General features: G+C 46.0%; 3 protein-coding genes across 4 annotated transcripts in view; 1 reads left to right on the top strand and 2 right to left on the bottom strand.

Annotated features, from left to right (window-relative positions):
• The window catches only part of ERICH1 (glutamate rich 1), a 303,582-nt gene that overhangs the window by 270,018 nt on the left and 13,331 nt on the right, over nt 1-20,233 (bottom strand). The window lies entirely within an intron of this gene.
• LOC144762663 (uncharacterized) overlaps nt 1-20,233 on the top strand; it is a 192,607-nt gene that overhangs the window by 4,422 nt on the left and 167,952 nt on the right. The window lies entirely within an intron of this gene.
• LOC144761268 (uncharacterized) lies at nt 16,667-17,371 on the bottom strand. Its single transcript, XM_078646717.1, has one exon. It carries the CDS (start codon nt 17,369-17,371, stop codon nt 16,667-16,669), a length of 705 nt encoding a protein of 234 aa, XP_078502843.1.

Genomic DNA, 20,233 nt, shown 5'->3' on the forward strand with positions numbered 1-20,233 from the left:
ACCACCTGGGAAGATATTTAAATATCGTTGCTTTTAAACCACGCATTGCCTCCATTTTTCGGCCCCATTGCCCCAGCTGGTGTGACGATTAACCTGCAGATCATAGCAAAAGCCACACTTGTGAGCGCAACGACACAATGGGCAAGCCTGACACGAGGCAGCCAAAACTTAACTTTGACCCTGTCAAAAAAGCAAACGGAGCTGGGCAGGATGGTCAAGAACAGGCTGGGAACAGTGGAGCTCAAGATGCCGCAACAGCCCAGACCACTGATGTGCAGGATATCCTCAGAGAAGTGCGGCATGGATTCGCCACCATAGTGGATAAGGTAGACAGAATGTCATCGCGCATGGACGCCATTGCTCGCAAACTGGATGGGCATGACGAGAGGATTAAAGAAACTGAACGGCGCATCTCGGATTCAGAAGATACAACCGCTCGCCATACGTCGCAGCGGGCTCGCATGGATAACTTGCTGAGGGTCATCGCGGCGAAGAACGACGATTTAGAAGCGCGTAGTCAACGCAACAACGTTTGCATTTTAGGTATACCAGAAACGACCAACACTGGGCGAATGGAAGATTATGTGGAGAAAATGCTCTCGACTGCGATAGGCTCAGAAGCCTTTTCCACTCAATTTATTGTCAAGCGCGCACACAGATCACTGGGCCCTAGGCCTAACCCTAGAGATACCCCGAGACTCATAGTAGCAAGACTCCTAAATTATAGAGACCGGGAGGTGGCACTAAGAGCAGCGCAAAGTAAACAGACCTTGTCTTATGAAGGCAAGTCCTTCTCCGTTTATCCTGACTTCACGCCCATGGTCCAAGAGGAACGGCGGAAATTTCTAGACGTCAAGAGTAAGTTACGAAAGGCCCAGATTGACTATGCACTCCTGTATCCGGCCCGGCTGTGAGTTACGCATCAAGGCAAGCAAAGATTCTCAAGAAGCCGCAACAGGTGGAGGAATTCCTTAAACAGCTGAAAAAAGGGAGCAGAGGCGGAGCGGCTGCTGAGGACCCCCGGCGGTCCCCGTTGGAAGACATGGACGCTGACCCGCAATAAGAGATCCTTCTGCGCGTCTTGGACTTTGGTAACAAACTGTTTTGGTTGAAATATTTGCTCTGTTTGTTGAGAGGTAGCTCTAATGGGAGAAATATGTTTTCATTGATTGCTGTACCATAATGTGCCATATAGCTACTCGCTGGGCACCCCCTGCCTGAAGGAGCTGCCGCTTCGGCTGCTGAGCTCTGCAGGCGCGGGGTCGCTGTGTCGCCACCTAGAGATGGCCCCTGAAGGGAATTACCCCTATGTTGTCCGCTGCAAATGGCTTGTGGGGACTATGATGTTTTTCTTGTTGGGGGGGAGGGGGGGTGGGAAGGGGAGGGAGATGGGTGGTTGTACAATGCTGGCATGTTGGGGTTGCTCCAGTGGGAGGGGAGGGTGAGAGAGGGATTTGAACAGAAATGGGGTAGTATGGGGGGCTTGATGTCTTAAACTTTGAACCCTAGACATGCGTGTTCTGTGACTACAGGACACCCTCCTACCTTGCACTCCTTTTTACTTTTTAGACATAATTACTCCAATCGTGTAAATACCAGTTCATAAAGTTTATTTAAACATTCTTTTGTAGCGAGTTTTCTTTTTATCGTAATTGTATTTCATTCATACATGTTTACATGCTTATTTTTCATCCCAATGCATTTCAAGCATAACGCTCTTCTTCAGGGGATTTGTTAATCTGAAATTATAATACATAAAATAAGTACTCAAGTTTGTTTTTACCCATGAGTTATAAACATTTCCTAAGTTATGCAATGTTCACATTACGTGTATATTCTATGATTCTTGACATTGTGCGCTGTTCTATACCTTATAGCCCATAGTCGTCTGTTCGTTCATATCGCAACCAGTATTGCCACATACTTTAGCCCTTGTATGTCTGTGACTCAGCTAGTTTTAGTGATCGGAATTACACCTTATAGCCCCTACTCGCGCTGAGATTACTCACAAGCCTTCTTTTTCACATGGTTGTTCGCGCTCTGTAAATTAATAAACCAGCATGAAGTTAATTTCTCCGTGTCTTAACACAAATGCATAGCGCATTTAAGAGTTTCATGTTTTAAAGCGCTGCTCTTACCCAATGCGTCTTGTTGCCTCTCTCCCCTCGCTACTCTGGCGTGCGTCGCTCTAGCCCTGTCTCCATGTGCACCTCTATGACCTAGTTCCGATCACGTGACCGCGTCTGTGTTCGTGTTTACCTTCAAGTCGCTAAAGTTTCGGGCGTGTTCTATATCAGTATATCAACACCATGTAGCCTATATATAGGTTGATAAAGGGCTATTACATATGTAATCAAAACTACATTGTCAGGATTACGATGTATACTTACAATATGTGACCGTCATCATTTTACATATCGGAAATGTCTGTACATATCAAAAAACAATTGTATCAAAAAAAGTTGTATAAGAATTGTAAATTCGAGTCTATAAGAAGCAATTAAGATCCAATCTTTCATTGAGCCCTTTTGGCTGTGTGGTGCACAAGAAATTAATCCAGAAAGCTTCTCTCCTCAGTAGCTGATTATTATTGTCTCTTCCCGGAATGATTTTCACAGTCTCCAATATACAGAATTTGAGTTGACTCACATTATGATTAGCTTGGTTGAAATGGGTAGCCACTGTGGATTTTGGGTTTTTCAAGCGTATATTACTTTTATGCTCTATTATACGAGTTTTTATTTTCCTTTGAGTTTTTCCCACATAGGATAATCCACACGGGCATCGCAGTAAGTATATCACATTCTCTGTGTTGCATGTTCCAGATACTTTCAACTGTATGGGAGTGCCTTTAGTTGGATGGTTGATAACATTACCCTTAATTATCGCTGAACAATTTCCGCAATTATGGCAAGGTAGTGTTCCATTGTATTTCACGGCTTCTTGCTTCTTTGATTGATTTAATAATTCTTTGAGGTTCTTAGTTCTCTCATATGCGAAGATTGGAGGTGCGGAAAAAATTCCTTTGAAATCTTCTTCTAGTGCTAGTAATGGCCAATGATTACGAATGATCTTTTTGATTTTAGTGCTTTTCGTGGAAAATTTTGACACAAATACACATCTTTTTTCATCAAGTTTGGTTACTGATCTTAGTAAATGTTGGCGCTGTAATTTGTCTGCTCGGCTGGCTGCTGATTCCAAAATGGGATCAGGATATCCCCTCTTTTTGAACTTTTGTAGTGTCTCCTGTTTATGTTTAAGGTATAATTCATCTGTCGATGCTATCCGTTTTATCCTTAGAATTTGTGAGAATGGCAAGTGATGTTTGAGTGAGGGCTGGTGAAAGCTGTTATAATGTAATAAGTTATTTCTGTCCGTATCTTTGGTATATACACTTGTTGTAATTTCACCATCTCTATTTGTTAACAACACGTCCAGGAATGACAGTTCTTTGTTACTCATGATGCTCGTGAATTGTATTCTTGTCTCTATTGTGTTCAATTTATCTATGGCTTCTTTCAATGTAGTCTCAGTACCTCTCCATAGAACAAAAATATCGTCGATGTATCTTTTATATACTATTAGGTTCTTCTTCCATGTTTCATTCTCCAGTATATGTTGCTCCTCAAATTTGTACATGAAAATGTTCGCGTAGGTTGGCGCGGCACAATTGCCCATGGAAGTTCCAGAAGCTTGTATATAAAATTTGTCTTCCCATTTGAAGTAGCTGTGAAACAGCGTAAAGTGTAACAACTCCATTATAAATATTTTGAGATCTTCTGTTTTGTCTTCCTGCATAAGTAGACTTTCAACTGCAGTTATACCTTGGTCATGAGGGATTGAAGTATATAAAGACTTTACGTCTATACTTGCCATAATCATCTCTTTCGTAAAGTCACTTTTCCGTTCTTCCAAAATATTTAGAAAATGCGTTGTGTCCTTCAAATAGGTGTTTGTGTTCTGGACGATATTCTGTAAATGTTTGTCTATATACTTTCCAATAGGTTCATGTATTGACCCTATAGTAGATACTATTGGTCTCAGAGGAGGGTGATGCAGATCCTTATGAACTTTAGGAGTCATATATATGTAGGGAACACTAGGGTTGTCTGTGATAAGATATTCTTTTTCTTTTTGACCGATGGTTCCTTTGCTGATTGCATTCTCAATTATGTTTTTCAAAATCTTCATGAATTCTCTGGTTGGATCCATAGTCATGATAGTGTAAGTATTTGAATCTTGGACGTGCTCCTCTACTTTAGACAGGTAATAGCTGGTGTCCATGATAACAAGCGCTCCGCCCTTGTCTGCTTGTCTAATAGTAATTTGGGAATTGTTCGCTAATTTCTTTAGGATGTTTCTTTCTCGGATAGTCATGTTAGAATGTTTTGTTGTTGGTTGTTTGAATGATTCTTCAATTTCAGTAACGACTACTTTTTCGAATGCATCTAATACCTTATGGCTCACCGGAGCCATGTATTTACTTTTACTTCTTAGACCTAACAGTGTGTTTTCTTTCGGTGGGTTAATAGCTGGTTCAATGACATTGTCAAAAAAATGCCTTAGTCTCAAAGATCTGAGAAATTTATATAAGCTGACTTTAGTTTCCAGGAAGTTTGAATGGTACGTAGGGACGTACGATGTTCCTTTTTGTAATGTGCTGACTTCTTGTTGTGTTAATGGTTGGCTGGATATATTGATGACTAAATTTTCAGGACTTGACTCCTGGTGTTTTGAGCTATCGTTTTTCGTTCTACTTGTTTTTTTGCTCCTCCTGGTTCTGTTTGAGGTGCTTGGCCTGCCTCTAAAAAATCTTTCCGTTGAGCTTGACCTGTAGTACTTGTACTCGCTTGTGTCTCAGCGTTTTGGTTGGTTGGTTCTGTTGCTGGACCTGCTCTGGGTCTTCGATCATATGTAAAGCGTTTTTGATGTGAATCCTCAGATGATGTATCATCAGTTGACGCATTTGGTTTTTGCTGTCGCCTTTTTGCGTAAATCTCAGCCCAAGAATAGACCTCTCCTAGTCGATAATCTGTAGTATCTCTCTTGAACTTCCTTAGTTTTCTGTCATTAATTTCTTTTGTGTATTCATCCAATTTTTTATTGGTTTCTTCCAGGATTTGTTCCCATTCATCTTTGGTTGTAGTTTTGACTAATTCATCTCTGACTTGGTTGACTTCCTTAGTTAGATCTTCTATTAATTTTGCCAATTCTTCAACTATGAGTAATATTAAATCCAATGAGCATTTGTTGAGAATTGCTTGCCAGCGTTCAGTAAATCTTGCATTGTTTTTACATAGCGTTGATTTGAGGGCTATCCTTAAGCCACGTGGAATGCGTAGCGCTTTATGGTATTTGATGAGGGTACTTGCGTGTAATTTTTGATTTACAATCCTTTTTGATATGTATAATAGCTGTTTAATGGTAGATTCTTTTGATGCAGTACTTGGTATTATTTCCTCAGTTTCCCCTATCAGAGAGTAAATATGACTAGTGTCCTCCTCTGAGAACACTAGAGTTTCTGCTCGATGTTCTGTTGTGTGTGCTATCTCTGCAAACTGCATGTTGGTCAAAGTCTTTCAATGTGTTTCAGTGTCGGTGCTAATACTCTGTGGCTCAGTTGGAAATATCAAATAACAAGGTTCGGTATTGCACTCAATAGTTCAGTAATGTTTGTTCAAGTTTTTCAAACTTTTTGATGGTCGTTGGTGCATAGGTGGGTACCCTACTGAGCATTTAGGGTATGTGATACAACACTAGACATGCGTGTTCTGTGACTACAGGACACCCTCCTACCTTGCACTCCTTTTTACTTTTTAGACATAATTACTCCAATCGTGTAAATACCAGTTCATAAAGTTTATTTAAACATTCTTTTGTAGCGAGTTTTCTTTTTATCGGAATTGTATTTCATTCATACATGTTTACATGCTTATTTTTCATCCCAATGCATTTCAAGCATAACGCTCTTCTTCAGGGGATTTGTTAATCTGAAATTATAATACATAAAATAAGTACTCTAGTTTGTTTTTACCCATGAGTTATAAACATTTCCTAAGTTATGCAATGTTCACATTACGTGTATATTCTATGATTCTTGACATTGTGCGCTGTTCTATACCTTATAGCCCATAGTCGTCTGTTCGTTCATATCGCAACCAGTATTGCCACATACTTTAGCCCTTGTATGTCTGTGACTCAGCTAGTTTTAGTGATCGGAATTACACCTTATAGCCCCTACTCGCGCTGAGATTACTCACAAGCCTTCTTTTTCACATGGTTGTTCGCGCTCTGTAAATTAATAAACCAGCATGAAGTTAATTTCTCCGTGTCTTAACACAAATGCCGTGAAATACAATGGAACACTACCTTGCCATAATTGCGGCAATTGTTCAGCGATAATTAAGGGTAATGTTATCAACCATCCAACTAAAGGCACTCCCATACAGTTGAAAGTATCTGGAACATGCAACACAGAGAATGTGATATACTTACTGCGATGCCCGTGTGGATTATCCTATGTGGGAAAAACTCAAAGGAAAATAAAAACTCGTATAATAGAGCATAAAAGTAATATACGCTTGAAAAACCCAAAATCCACAGTGGCTACCCATTTCAACCAAGCTAATCATAATGTGAGTCAACTCAAATTCTGTATATTGGAGACTGTGAAAATCATTCCGGGAAGAGACAATAATAATCAGCTACTGAGGAGAGAAGCTTTCTGGATTAATTTCTTGTGCACCACACAGCCAAAAGGGCTCAATGAAAGATTGGATCTTAATTGCTTCTTATAGACTCGAATTTACAATTCTTATACAACTTTTTTTGATACAATTGTTTTTTGATATGTACAGACATTTCCGATATGTAAAATGATGACGGTCACATATTGTAAGTATACATCGTAATCCTGACAATGTAGTTTTGATTACATATGTAATAGCCCTTTATCAACCTATATATAGGCTACATGGTGTTGATATACTGATATAGAACACGCCCGAAACTTTAGCGACTTGAAGGTAAACACGAACACAGACGCGGTCACGTGATCGGAACTAGGTCATAGAGGTGCACATGGAGACAGGGCTAGAGCGACGCACGCCAGAGTAGCGAGGGGAGAGAGGCAACAAGACGCATTGGGTAAGAGCAGCGCTTTAAAACATGAAACTCTTAAATGCGCTATGCATTTGTGTTAAGACACGGAGAAATTAACTTCATGCTGGTTTATTAATTTACAGAGCGCGAACAACCATGTGAAAAAGAAGGCTTGTGAGTAATCTCAGGGCGAGTAGGGGCTATAAGGTGTAATTCCGATCACTAAAACTAGCTGAGTCACAGACATACAAGGGCTAAAGTATGTGGCAATACTGGTTGCGATATGAACGAACAGACGACTATGGGCTATAAGGTATAGAACAGCGCACAATGTCAAGAATCATAGAATATACACGTAATGTGAACATTGCATAACTTAGGAAATGTTTATAACTCATGGGTAAAAACAAACTCGAGTACTTATTTTATGTATTATAATTTCAGATTAACAAATCCCCTGAAGAAGAGCGTTATGCTTGAAATGCATTGGGATGAAAAATAAGCATGTAAACATGTATGAATGAAATACAATTCCGATAAAAAGAAAAAACTCGCTACAAAAGAATGTTTAAATAAACTTTATGAACTGGTATTTACACGATTGGAGTAATTATGTCTAAAAAGTAAAAAGGAGTGCAAGGTAGGAGGGTGTCCTGTAGTCACAGAACACGCATGTCTAGTGTTGTATCACATACCCTAAATGCTCAGTAGGGTACCCACCTATGCACCAACGACCATCAAAAAGTTTGAAAAACTTGAACAAACATTACTGAACTATTGAGTGCAATACCGAACCTTGTTATTTAAACTTTGAACCTACATGATACACAGTTACTATGCAGGTAATGGTTGCAGTTGGCGGCACTGCACTCGGCATTATTTACACATGGTCTAGAAAACGCAGTACTACACGGCTATGTATTGTCCATTTTATAGCGTGTGAATATGACAGCTATTGAGAAGACACCACTAAACATTGTCACATAGAACGTCAGGGGGCTGGGGGACCCGCAGAAGAAGAGGCAAGTTCTAGCTTACCTAGATTGACACCAGATACATTTAGCGCTGCTGCAAGAGACCCATCTTACGCCCCTGAGGACATCCACGTTTGCATCTCGATGGGCGACACACAGAGTTTTTTCATCATATTCAACTTATGCTAGAGGGACTGCCATACTAATTAAGCACAACGTACCATTTCACCTTGCTGGAACTTCTAACGATGACCAGGGGAGGTATTGCCTAGCTTGGGGCGGCTAGGGTCGGACTCAGTGACCTTGGTGTGTTGTTATGGCCCCAATTTAGATGCCCCAGAGTTCTTTATTTCCTTATGGGAGGCGATAAGAGGGATAGGCTCAAATCACATCATATGGGGTGGAGACTTTAATGTTACCTACGCTCCTGGCATGGATAGGTCTCACCCCGCACCACATCATCGCACTAGAGCAAGCATGGCACTGCAGGACATTATTGTAGACAACTATTGGCTAGACGCGTGGAAACATGTCCACCCTCTACAACGCGAAGGCACGCACTTCACAGCACACGCCGCATCCTGGGCGCGACTAGATTATTGGCTCATATCCCGAGGGTTGGGGCCAGCGGTTGGAGCAGTGCAACACCTAGCTAGGACGTATTCCGACCACGCTCCAGTTAAACTCATGTTCTCCTCCATAGATCTTGGACCCCCGCGGGGGCATGGCGGCTTAACACACGTATGCTTCTAGATGAACTGTTCCGGGAAGAACTGTGTGAAGAGATTCGAGAATTCTTTGAACGGAATAAGGGGTCGGTGCAAAATGTTGAGACCATATGGGAGGCATTTAAAGTCACAATTAGGGGGATTTGCATATCTAAAGGAGCGGGGGTATTGAAGAGTATTACTAACTCACTTTATAAACTGGAAAAAGAACTCCGGGCGCTGGAGGTAACATTGTCACTTAACCCAGACCGGGACACACAGCGAACATTCAGGGCGAAACTGGCTGAGTACATGGAAGAGGCACACAGGGAAACATGCTTCAGGGGCAAGCACTGGATAGCACGTAGGTATGGAGAAGGAGAACGTCCGGGCAAAGCACTAGCGGATGTGATCAGGTGGTCCCGCCGCTCCAGCTACGTAATAGAATTGGAGAGGCTGGACGTAACGCGTTGTTGGGACATTGCTAATATACTAGAGAAATTCACTTGTCACTATGCCACTCTATATACCAGTACTGGGGGCGAGCTTTGGATCTTGACACTTACCTTGGAGATGTTACTTTGGGCTGGCTGAGCGATATACACCGGGAATTGGGCATGCAGTCTGGGAAAGCCACTGGTTTAGATAGTATCCCGATAGAGTTTTACAAAACGTACATAGACCTGATGGCTCCAATCCTACGTGAGGTATACGAGGAGTCTTTGGAGGTTGGCGCCCTCCCTCCATCCAGGAGGGAAGCTCTCATTGTTTCCCTTTTGAAGCCCGACAAACCGCCTCACCTGTGCGGGTCTTACCGACCACTTTCCCTTCTCAACTGCGATGCCAAAATTCTGGCAAAGCTCACTGCTAATCGACTGAGTTTGTTGCTAGAACACTTAATTCTACCGGACCAGTCTGGTTTGTCCTGGGGAGAGCCACCTCCCACAATCTGCGGACCCTTTTTACTATTTTGAATAACGTCTCCCCAGAATTGCCCTTGGCAGCAATCTTTCATGATGCCACTAAGGCCTTCGATTCTATCGAGTGGGATTATACTCCGGATGGGCTTCCCACCACTATTTCTATCTTGAATACAGCGGTTGTATCGCCCAACCAGGGGCCAAGGTGCTCATTAATGGGCATATGTCCCCAAAATTCTTGATCACTCGGGGCACTCGTCAGGGTTGCCCCCTGTCCCCTTTACTTTTTGCCTTGGCAACCAAACCGTTGGCAGCACGGTTGCGACAGCATCATAATGACATGGCTTTACGTTGCAACATGCGGCAAATACTGAATTCCATGTATGCGGATGACATTACTTTGTACATGAGAGACCCTCAGACTAACTTGAACACACTCCTTCGGGAATTCATTGTCTTTGGACACCTTTTGGGACTCCAGATCAATTGGGGGAAGTCCTGCCTATTCCCATTGACGGAATCAGTAGAGCGCTTTCCCCTAGACTATCCCTTAGAATGGTGCGAAGACGAGCTAAGTTACTTGGGGATTGGCATTACTAGGAATAATGAGGAGCTTATGAGACTCAACTATGGTGTGGCGCTATCCCGTATTACTGATGATGTGACTCGTTGGATAAAGCTCCCACTCTCCCTGGCAGGGCGAGCGTCATTGATTAAAATGGTGATACTCCCTCGATTACTCTATCTGTTTTTAAACATCCCGTACCATCCGGTGCGGCATTTTTTCAAGCCACTCAAAACCGAGTATATCAGTCTGGTATGGGGGCAAAGCAGGCTAGGCTACAGTGGACTGTCTTGACACGGCCGTACGCCTCAGGGGGATTTGGGATTCCAGATTTCGAACTATATTATATAAGCGCTCAAGCACATTACTTATATTTCTGGCTACGACAGCTCAAATATATGCCACAGCTAGCAGCTGAACACTTGCTCATGCATCCGATCCCGATAGAGGGAGTACTGTATACTACTCTGAAGGCCCATGAGCGTACACAGAATACTGTACATGCCACGACCACTGCGTGGAAGCGCATTGAACATCTCCTGGCGGTCACCACGCTCTATTCCCCGCTCTTACCACTGGCGTATCACCCAAGCATGCCACTGTTGCAGGAAACGCTTTTTCATAACTTTAGGAAGCGCACAGCCCTTGGAACCTGGGGTGACCTATATGACAATGGACAATTCCGAACCTCGGAGAGTGTATTCCGAGACACAGAACACACTCCACTAGATATTTTCTTGTACATACGACTTAAGCAAGGAATCCGGGCTCTGAACTCGGCCTTCCCGGAGGAACCACAAACATTTGGCCCATTACATCTGCTCCTACAGCAGGAAACACCTAAACGGCTGGTGTCCTTGCTATATCGCACAATCCATACACAGCGGGAAGTGGAGGCTCCGCAGTCCCGGGCACAGTGGGGGGGGGAAGAGTTAGGATTTGAACTAACGGATGACCAGTGGGAGTATTGTTGCTTGCAGACTGAGCGGATATCAGCCAGCAGCAGGTTGCGAGTCATACATTATAAATACCTACAGAGATTGTACTATACACCAGGTATAAATGCATCGACACCAGCTGCGGAAATCGGATAGATGTGATAGATGTTGCGCGCCTCGAGCGGATATGTTGCACCTGGCCTGGAGCTGCCCGGCAGTGCGTACGTACTGGGAGCATGTTTTTGAAGCCCTACACCAGATGACCGAAGTGCAATTAGAGGCCACGCCACTTCTGGCTCTACTGAGTTATGTTAAAAATGTGCCACCAGCACACCGCCGATACATAGCCCTCGCACTACTGATGGCAAAAAGACGGGTAGCCTGTAGGTGGGGCAGGGGAAGGGCACCCAAGTTTAAGGAATGGCTCGATGACATGATCTATTGCCAAGAACAGCTTACCACTTATGCCGAACTGCTACCCAGCGCATCTAGACCTAGAGACATCTGGTCACCACTGACATCTTACCTATTGACTAGACCAAGTGAGGCTGCAGAGAGTACATCGGCAAACCAGGCCTCACTATGCCCTCAGGAGGAAAGACATAACAAGGAAGGAAGTGATCCTTCTTAACTCATATATGCGATACTCAGAGGACACTGCACTCCCTATTGTACACACGGGCTTGAGGTTTCACTAAGAATGATTGGCCAATATAACTCGCGATGTCATGGAGAAGTACGACTTGATGGGTGAAATGGCATCCGCTGATATTCTTGTTGTGTTACTTTGGAAATGTCATATGTAGCGTATTACAATGCAACGAATGATAAAATATGCAAATCAATGGACGAGCCGAGTGCATAATGTGATCAACACTGTGACCTCTGTAGTTGTTCTTATTTATGATCTTGATTTGCCCTAAGTCGAGACCGTTTAAGAAAACGTTTTATTTAACGCGGCCGGCCCGATGTGGTAGTAGGCGGTTTGCTGTGTATATATATGTAGCTCAAGATGAGCTTTGATTGATTACTTTATGGTCTGCCGGCCAGGATATGTAATAAAGTCCTTTAAAAAGAAAAAAAGAAAAAAAAAAAAAAAAGACTTGGAGGAATGCTGGGTGGATGGAAGTGTGTTCTCCCTGCAGATTCCAAAACTTTCAATCACAGAAATGTAAGGGAACATTTGTCTTTTTAGTGAAATGTTGAGGTTGGCACAGGAGAGCCACGCAAGTCACCCCATCCTTCATTCCACTAGGTGTCTACTTTTCAAAAATGTACAGGTTTGCTAGGTTTTTCTAGATGCTGGTTGAGCTAGGCCCAAATATCCCCAGCTAGGCATATTACAAACAAGCATTGGCATAGCCAATAGGTCTCGCCTTTGGGACCTTATAAGTGTTTAGGCATGCACAGTTGGCGCCGCGCTGGCGTTAATGGGTGTCTCTCCAGCTCCAGGCGGGGCACCGGGTGGCAGCACTTGGCATGCCGGCACCGAGGCTGGCTAATTTACCTGAGACCATTGGCACTGCCACTAAAGGGCACGCCACTGGAGCCCTTATACGATTAGCATTAACATTTCAACAGCGACACATTGATCGGTGGCTCTGGGACAGGCACACAGCGCTGCAATTACAGAAGAGCTGTGGGGGAGGGGAGGGCTGAGGCGGAGCATGGAGGGCGGCAAGGAGGGTGAAAGAGAGAGCAGGGTGAAGGCTGTGAAAGGAGGTCAGGAGGAGAGAAGGGCTGAGACAGGGAAGAGAGAGAGAAGGGCTGAGACAGGGAAGAGAGAGAGAAGATCCGAGACAGGGAAGAGAGAGAGAAGGGCTGAGACAGGGAAGAGAGAGAGAAGATCCGAGACAGGGGTGAGAGAAGGGCTGAGACAGGGAAGAGAGAGAGAGAGAGAGAGAGAGGGGGTGAGAGAAGGGCTGAGACAGGGAAGAGAGAGAGAGAGAGAGAGGGTGAGAGAAGGGCTGAGACAGGGAAGAGAGAGACAGAGAGAGAGAGGGTGAGAGAAGGGCTGAGACAGGGAAGAGAGAGAGAGATTTATATAGCGCAAATCACCAAGCGGTTTCTAAGCGCTTGCTTAGGGAACCCGTCCTGGTATTCCCCTGTGAGATAATCCCAGGAGGGTATCCGAAGGTGAAAGCCAGGCATCCCGCTGCGAGGGGCCGTTGTGGAGATTAAGCAAGCTATTGCCCAGAGTCGCAGAGTGTGAACCCGTGAATCGAGTAGGCACCGGAGCGAGAATCAAAAATTAGCTAGCATTCGCGCCAAGAATTTTCAATTCTATTAAGGACACGGAGGCGAGGATTATGCTTCTCTTTCATTTACTGTAAAACTCACAGCAGCCAATAAACATACAGTTTAGTAAAGTTAAACTACATTAACCATGATGCTTGGCCCAAGCCACGCCTCCTTAGCCCTACAAGAGCCCTGGTAACAGTCCCAGCTTCCTCTTTCTTTGCACGAACATGCAGCATAAGTTCAATATAAAAGTCTATAGAAACTCCAACATGGAATAACACGGAATCACTTGCAACTCCAGAAAATCTCCAACGTGAGATAGTGGGGAACAGCGTTCCAACTGCAATCTTCAGTAGAAGAGACGTCACTCCTTTTTCTTGTCAGAACCTAGAACAAAGATAAAGAACCCGTAATGCCTGTATAACAGAATCAATCATAACAACGGGTGGGTAAGCATGATCATAACATGACATAGCCGGGTGGGATAATCCTCGCCTCCGTGTCCTTAATAGAATTGAAAATTCTTGGCGCGAATGCTAGCTAATGTTTGATTCTATTACAGGACCGGAGGCTTCAGATTATGCTAGTTTAACGCTGAATCAAAGACAACAGGAGTAATATCTCCCACCGGCTTATAATAGAATTGTTTGAATGTCGACTCAGACGACCAATCAGCACAATGCATAATATCCTGAATATTCGCTCCTAACAAATATGACTTGGAAGCCATAGCACCCCTCACAGAGTGCGCCCCAAACAGTTGAACATCAACACCCGACTCTCTCATGATAAACTTAAGCCATCTGGCAATAGTGGCTGAGGACACAGGTTTAAAAGGTTTCTGTACCGCAATCAAAAGTTGCGTAACCCCAGTCGGTCTCAAAGAACGAGTACACTCCTCGTATGCTTTCAAGCATTGGACAACACAAAGTTTAGCATTACTATGAAAGGCATTATATTCAATCATTCTAGACATAGTTTTTGTGCGGCCTGTAATAGTAAAGGAAACTCCCTCCGGAGTGAATACTCTACCTGCAAGATCCAGTGCCCGCACATCCGAAGATCTCCTGCATGCTGACAAACATAAAAGCATAGCGAGCTTGGCTGACAACTGCTTTCTAGAAAGCAAGTCATTAGAAGGCCAACTATCAAGAAGTTTGATGACCAGAGAAACATCCCACAGCCCTGAATACTTAGGCTTGGGAGGGTTCGCAACACGAATCCCTTTGAGGAGTTTGCACACCAAGGGGTGAACTCCCACTGGCTTCCCATCAATGTGGGAGTGCCCCGCGGAAATAGCCGACCGGAAGTTGTTCACCGATCTGTAGGCTAACCCGCCGGCTGCCTTTTCAGACAAAAAATTCACGACATGTGAAAGGCCTGCCCCCACGGGATCCAAGTCCCGTTCCACGCACCAACATAACCATCCCTTCCAGGCGGAAGAATACCTCTTTCTCGTGGAAGGGGCCCAAGCCTGTTTGATGAAGTCATTAGCTGTTCCTGAAACTCCAGGCAAGTGCCACTGTTGCCTGAAAGCCTCCATGCCATCAACATTAGGCGCTGAGACATTATCAGAGGATGTTGTTCCCGCAGAGGTCCCAGGAGAAGGGACTCCGACCAGGGCAACATCCTGGGAAGGTCGCAGCACATCCCCAACAAGGTTGGGAACCAAGGTTGCGACTTCCACAGAGGTGTCACCAGGATCACCTCCGCTTTCTGCTTGAGAATGTAGGACGCCACTCGAGGTATGAGAAGAAAGGGGGGAAACGCATAGTTCACTGCCCCCGTCCAGTCCTGCAGAAAGGCATCCGTTGCTGCTGCCGCTGGATCCGGCCTCCAGCTGAAGAATCTGGGCAGCTGGCTGTTCAGCCTGGATGCAAACAAGTCGAACTGACAAGGACCCCAAAGACCCTGTAGCCAGTGAAACATCTCGGGAAGCAGCTGCCAGTCGCTGTAATCCCTCAGGTGTCTCGAGTTCCAGTCCGCCACCACATTGGACTGTCCCGGTATGTACTCTGCTATAACAGTGATCTGACGGGAGAGGCAGTACTGCCAAAACTCCTTGGCCATGTGCACCAGCATGGACGATCTCGTCCCTCCTAACTTGTTTATATACCGAACCGCCGAGACGTTGTCCATCCTGAGAAGAATGCAGCATGACGTCTGGTGCGGTGAGAGGGTTTTGATAGCGAAGGATCCTGCTAGAAGTTCCAAGCAATTTATGTGTAACTCTAGCTCTTGAGGAGACCACCGTCCTCCTGTTGAAACAGCGCCACAGCGCGCCCCCCAGCCCCAACGGCTGGCGTCGGATTCTATGACCACCTCGGGAAGAGAACCGAAAATGGCTCTGCCGTTCCAAGCCTCTACATGGTGCAACCACCATTGCATCTCGTCCCTTACCTCTTGGGACAAGGGCACTAGATCTGAATAAGCCAGACCTCTCTGAAGGTGCTGAATCTTCAATCTCTGCAAGGCCCTGTAATGAAGGGGCCCCGGAAAGATCGCCTGAACGGACGACGCCAATAGACCCACTATCCTGGTGACCGTCCTGAGAGAGATCATCTGCTTGTCGAGAAGAGATCGGATCTCCTTCCTTATGTCCTTCACTTTGGACTTCGGAAGACTCAACTGAGCTGTCTGCGAGCTGATCACAAACCCCAGAAAGTCCGTCAGTTGCGACGGTATCAGAGCGGATTTCGTCTGGTTTATTACAAACCCCAGATTCTGTAGCAATGAAATGGTTGTCTGCAGGTGCCGCGACAATAGATCTGGGCTTTGAGCCATGATCAGAATGTCGTCCAGGTAGATTATCAACCGAATGCCCTGCTCCCGGAGTTGGGAGACCACTGGCTTCATCACCTTGGTGAAGCACCAAGGAGCCGAGGAAAGCCCGAAAGGAAGGGCCGAGTATTCGAACCATCGTCCGTTCCACTGAAATTGTAGGAATCGGCGATGAGGCGGATAGATGGGAATAGACAGGTAGGCGTCTTTGAGATCCAAACGGACCATCCAGTCGCCCTGCCGAAGCAGATCTGCCAACAGATGGATGCCCTCCATCTTGAAATGGTTGTACACTAGGAAGTAATTGAACTCCTTCAAATTTAACACAAGCCTGTGACCTCCTCCCTTCTTCTGAACTAGGAAGATATTGCTGCAAAATCCGTGTGGGTCGTAATCGCACACCGCTATGGCGTGTTTGCGAAGCAATTCTTCTATCTCTCTATCTATAAAAACTCTCTCTTGTTGGGAAAAATGGAGAGTCCTCGGACCGGTCTTCTGCCGGGGAGTCTGGTAGAACTCCAGCTGAAAACCCCATACAGTTTGTAAGACCCACGCATCCTGGGTCAGAAGAGCCCAATTGTGAATGAAGTGTCTCGTGCGACCCCCCAAAGGAATGGGAAAACAATCGATTGCGCTCACCTGCGGAATTCTGGGCGTGGAAGCCTGCTCTATTGCCACCTCCTTGGAATCTGCCCTTGTTGAATCGGCCACGCGTAGGGTAGAAAGTGCCACCTCTGGTCGAGTCCCAGTCACCTCGACCTCTACTGAAATCACCTCTCGGGGGACCTTGGTTGGCGAAGCGGCCTGGCGAGCGTCCCCGACCTCGTCCGGCCCTGTTGAAAACCTGTTGGTGGAACACCCGCTTGATTCCCGACTGGGCTTTGTCCAGTGAGGTGAAGGTCCCCACATATTTGGAAACGTCCTTAACAAAACGATCACCAAACAAGTTGCCTTCAGCTAAGGGCCCTGGTTCCGCTGATGCCAATTCCGTGAGATTAGAGTCCATTCTCATAAGTAGCGATTTGCGTCGCTCCGTGGACAGCGCGCAGTTGGCATTGCCTAACAAACAGATGGCCCGTTGGGTCCACCCAGCCAGTATATCCGGATCTACAGCTACGTTGGATTCCTTGGCCTGAAGGGCCATTTCAAGGATCTTTGCCAATGGACCCACCACGTCCAACATTTTATCTTGACAGCCGCGCCAGGCGCGGTCGATGCCCTTCTTAGGATCCTTTGCAAATTTCTTCAAAAAGGTTAAAAGGCTTACGTCTATCTCTGGAGTCTCCGCCACCTTATGGGCGAGATCGGGGCGAGGGCATTCAGAGCATAGGCGATTACGCACTTCCTTGTCAAACCCTTTCCTAAGGTTTTCCTGCAAGAACTCCGCCACAGCAGTGGCTGGGACCCAATCCGAAGATCTAGGGTGAACTATCTCTGACGGGTTGAACGTGAATGGTGTATTAGGAACGGGGGCTGATCCCGAAGAGGCACCTTTCTTTGCCTTCTTCTTCGGGGGCTGTTCTTCGTCCGTGTCTGTGGTGTCTGTACCAGTAGTGGTAGTAGTGTCAGTATCCACATAGTGTTGCTTGCTCTTGGCTTTGCCACCCGTAGAATATCCATGATCCTGCCCCGACGCTGGAAGGGAACTGAGAGCGTCAGAATGTGGCCATTGGTCACTGCTGCCTGCCTGTGGAGCTGGTGGAGCTTTCTTTGCGGACTTGTCTTTAGTAAAGCCATGGCGCTTTGCAAAGTTCTCCAATTGTTTTGTGATAGGCTTAAGTGCTGCCGCCAATGCTTGTTGCACAGTAGGAGGCACTGTGCTCTCTACAGCCTTATTGACCGAGGCCTGCACCGAAGCGTCCAAGGCCTCCACAATTTTATCTTCCACTGCAGCAGCAGGCTGCTCTTCATAGACTTCTTCCCCTGCCTCCTCGTCAAAATACACCCACTCCTCCATATTACAACACACACAGTGGGGTAACCAAATAAAAGAACGAGGTAGGCACAAGGAGTAATAGGGGGGGGGGGTCAGCCCCACTGCACACAGATGGACAATAGAACAACTGTACCAGACCCCCTCAGCCAAGCTGTATAATTATTATTGCAGCCCCAGGAGCGTCAGAGCCGAGAAAGATCGATATATGGAGCGTGTGCGCACTCCCCAGAAAGGCAACTGTTGATTTCAGCCAGTTAGGCGTCCTCTCCACCAGCTCCGACACTAACGCGGTGAAAAACAGTGGGGAAATGGCATAAAAACGTGTGCAGCCCAATCGCGTCCAGAATCCTACTAAAAAGTAGCCCAACGGACGTGACTTGGGCTGCACGCGTCTGCCGAGTGGTTGTCGGCTCTGAAGGGGCGTCCGGGCGATTAGGGAGAGCCCTGCGCCCTCCTGCGACCTTCAGGAGTGCCGGTCGAGGAGCAGAAATCCCGCCAAGCGGGTTGGTACAGATCGCGCTAAGCGCGGAGGTCAGGAGCGAGGCTCCGAGCACGAGCGCAGCAGAGCTCCCCACACGGCTGCCGCCGCCGACCCGCTAAAGGGTCTCAGAGCGCGAAGGACGCGCAATCCGAACAACCAGAAACATTGGCAATAATAAACGTATGTAAACACTAAATAAGGTAGAAATATGGCACAAACAGTAATATATATATAAATATTAATAAGCGTGTCAGTAATCAAAGCAATCCAAATGAACTGCAATAGGGAAGGAGCATAGCACTTATCTCTTGCTGTGAGCAGCAAAGAAAGAGGAAGCTGGGACTGTTACCAGGGCTCTTGTAGGGCTAAGGAGGCGTGGCTTGGGCCAAGCATCATGGTTAATGTAGTTTAACTTTACTAAACTGTATGTTTATTGGCTGCTGTGAGTTTTACAGTAAATGAAAGAGAAGCATAATCTGAAGCCTCCGGTCCTGTAATAGAATTGTCGAGTCCATGGACATTTTAGGACTCAAGACCCCGCCGAGCCGGGAATTGAACCCTGGTCCCGGGCTGACCTCTGCTTCCAGGTCTGCCTCCTCTAACCAGTGAGCCACACTTCGAGAGAAAGAGAGAGAGAAAGAGAGAGAGAAAGAGAGAAAGAGAGAGAGAGAGAAAGAGAGAGAGAAAGAGAGAAAGAGAGAGAGAAAGAAAGAGAAAAAGAGAGAGAGAGCGAAAGAGAGAGAGAGAGCGAAAGAGAGAGAGCGCGAAAGAGAAAGAGAGAGAGAGAAAGAGAGAGAGAGAGAGAGAGAGAGAGAGAGAGAGAGAGAAAGAGAGAGAGAGAGAGAGAGAGAGAGAGAGAGAGGGGGGGAGAGAGAGAGGGGGGGAGAGAGGGAGAGAGGGAGAGAGGGAGAGAGGGAGAGGAGGAGAGGAGGAGAGGAGGAGAGGAGGAGAGGAGAAAAGGAGAGGAGGAGAGGAGGAGAGGAGAAAAGGAGAAAAGGAGAGTAGGAGAGAAGGAGAGAGAGAAGGAGAAGGCGAGAGAGAGAGAGAGAGAGAGAGAGAGAGAGAGAGAGAGAGAGAGAGAGAGAGAGAGAGAGAGAGAGAAATAAAGAAAGAGAAAGGGGGCTGAGACAGAGGTAGTAGGAAGGGAGGGGGTTGAGGTAGTGGAAGGAGAGAGGACTGAGGCAGAGAAAAGAGGGAGGAGAGAGAGAGAAGAGCTGAGGTAGGTAAGAGACAGAAGGTCGGTACTTGGACTCACTGTACCTGTTTGGTAACATGCCTAGAATGGACAAGCTAGCTGGGCTCTGAATACCATGTATCAGTGAAGTAAAAGGCTTGTAGCTATGCCAAACAGCACTTTTGGCGCACAACATGTGCACTTTGTCAGTGTCACAGAGACAGCATGAACACAATTTGGAGTCGCTGCTTCTTAGTGAAGAATAAACAAAGTATATGAACGTCCAACACAACGTAATACACAGAGCACTTTGCGCAATCAACAATGCAACGACATGCCACGTAGGTGGATAGGAGACTTCCACAAAAGCATTTAAGCATACCCGCAATATTCACCATCATATCGCAGTACATGT

Source organism: Lissotriton helveticus, chromosome 6 (genome assembly GCF_964261635.1).
Source record: "Lissotriton helveticus chromosome 6, aLisHel1.1, whole genome shotgun sequence".
NCBI lineage: Eukaryota > Metazoa > Chordata > Amphibia > Caudata > Salamandridae > Lissotriton > Lissotriton helveticus.

Excerpts from the sequence above, each read along its gene's own strand:
- LOC144761268 (XM_078646717.1), bottom strand. The coding sequence starts at position 17,371 with ATGGCCCTTCAGGCCAAGGAATCCAACGTAGCTGTAGATCCGGATATA.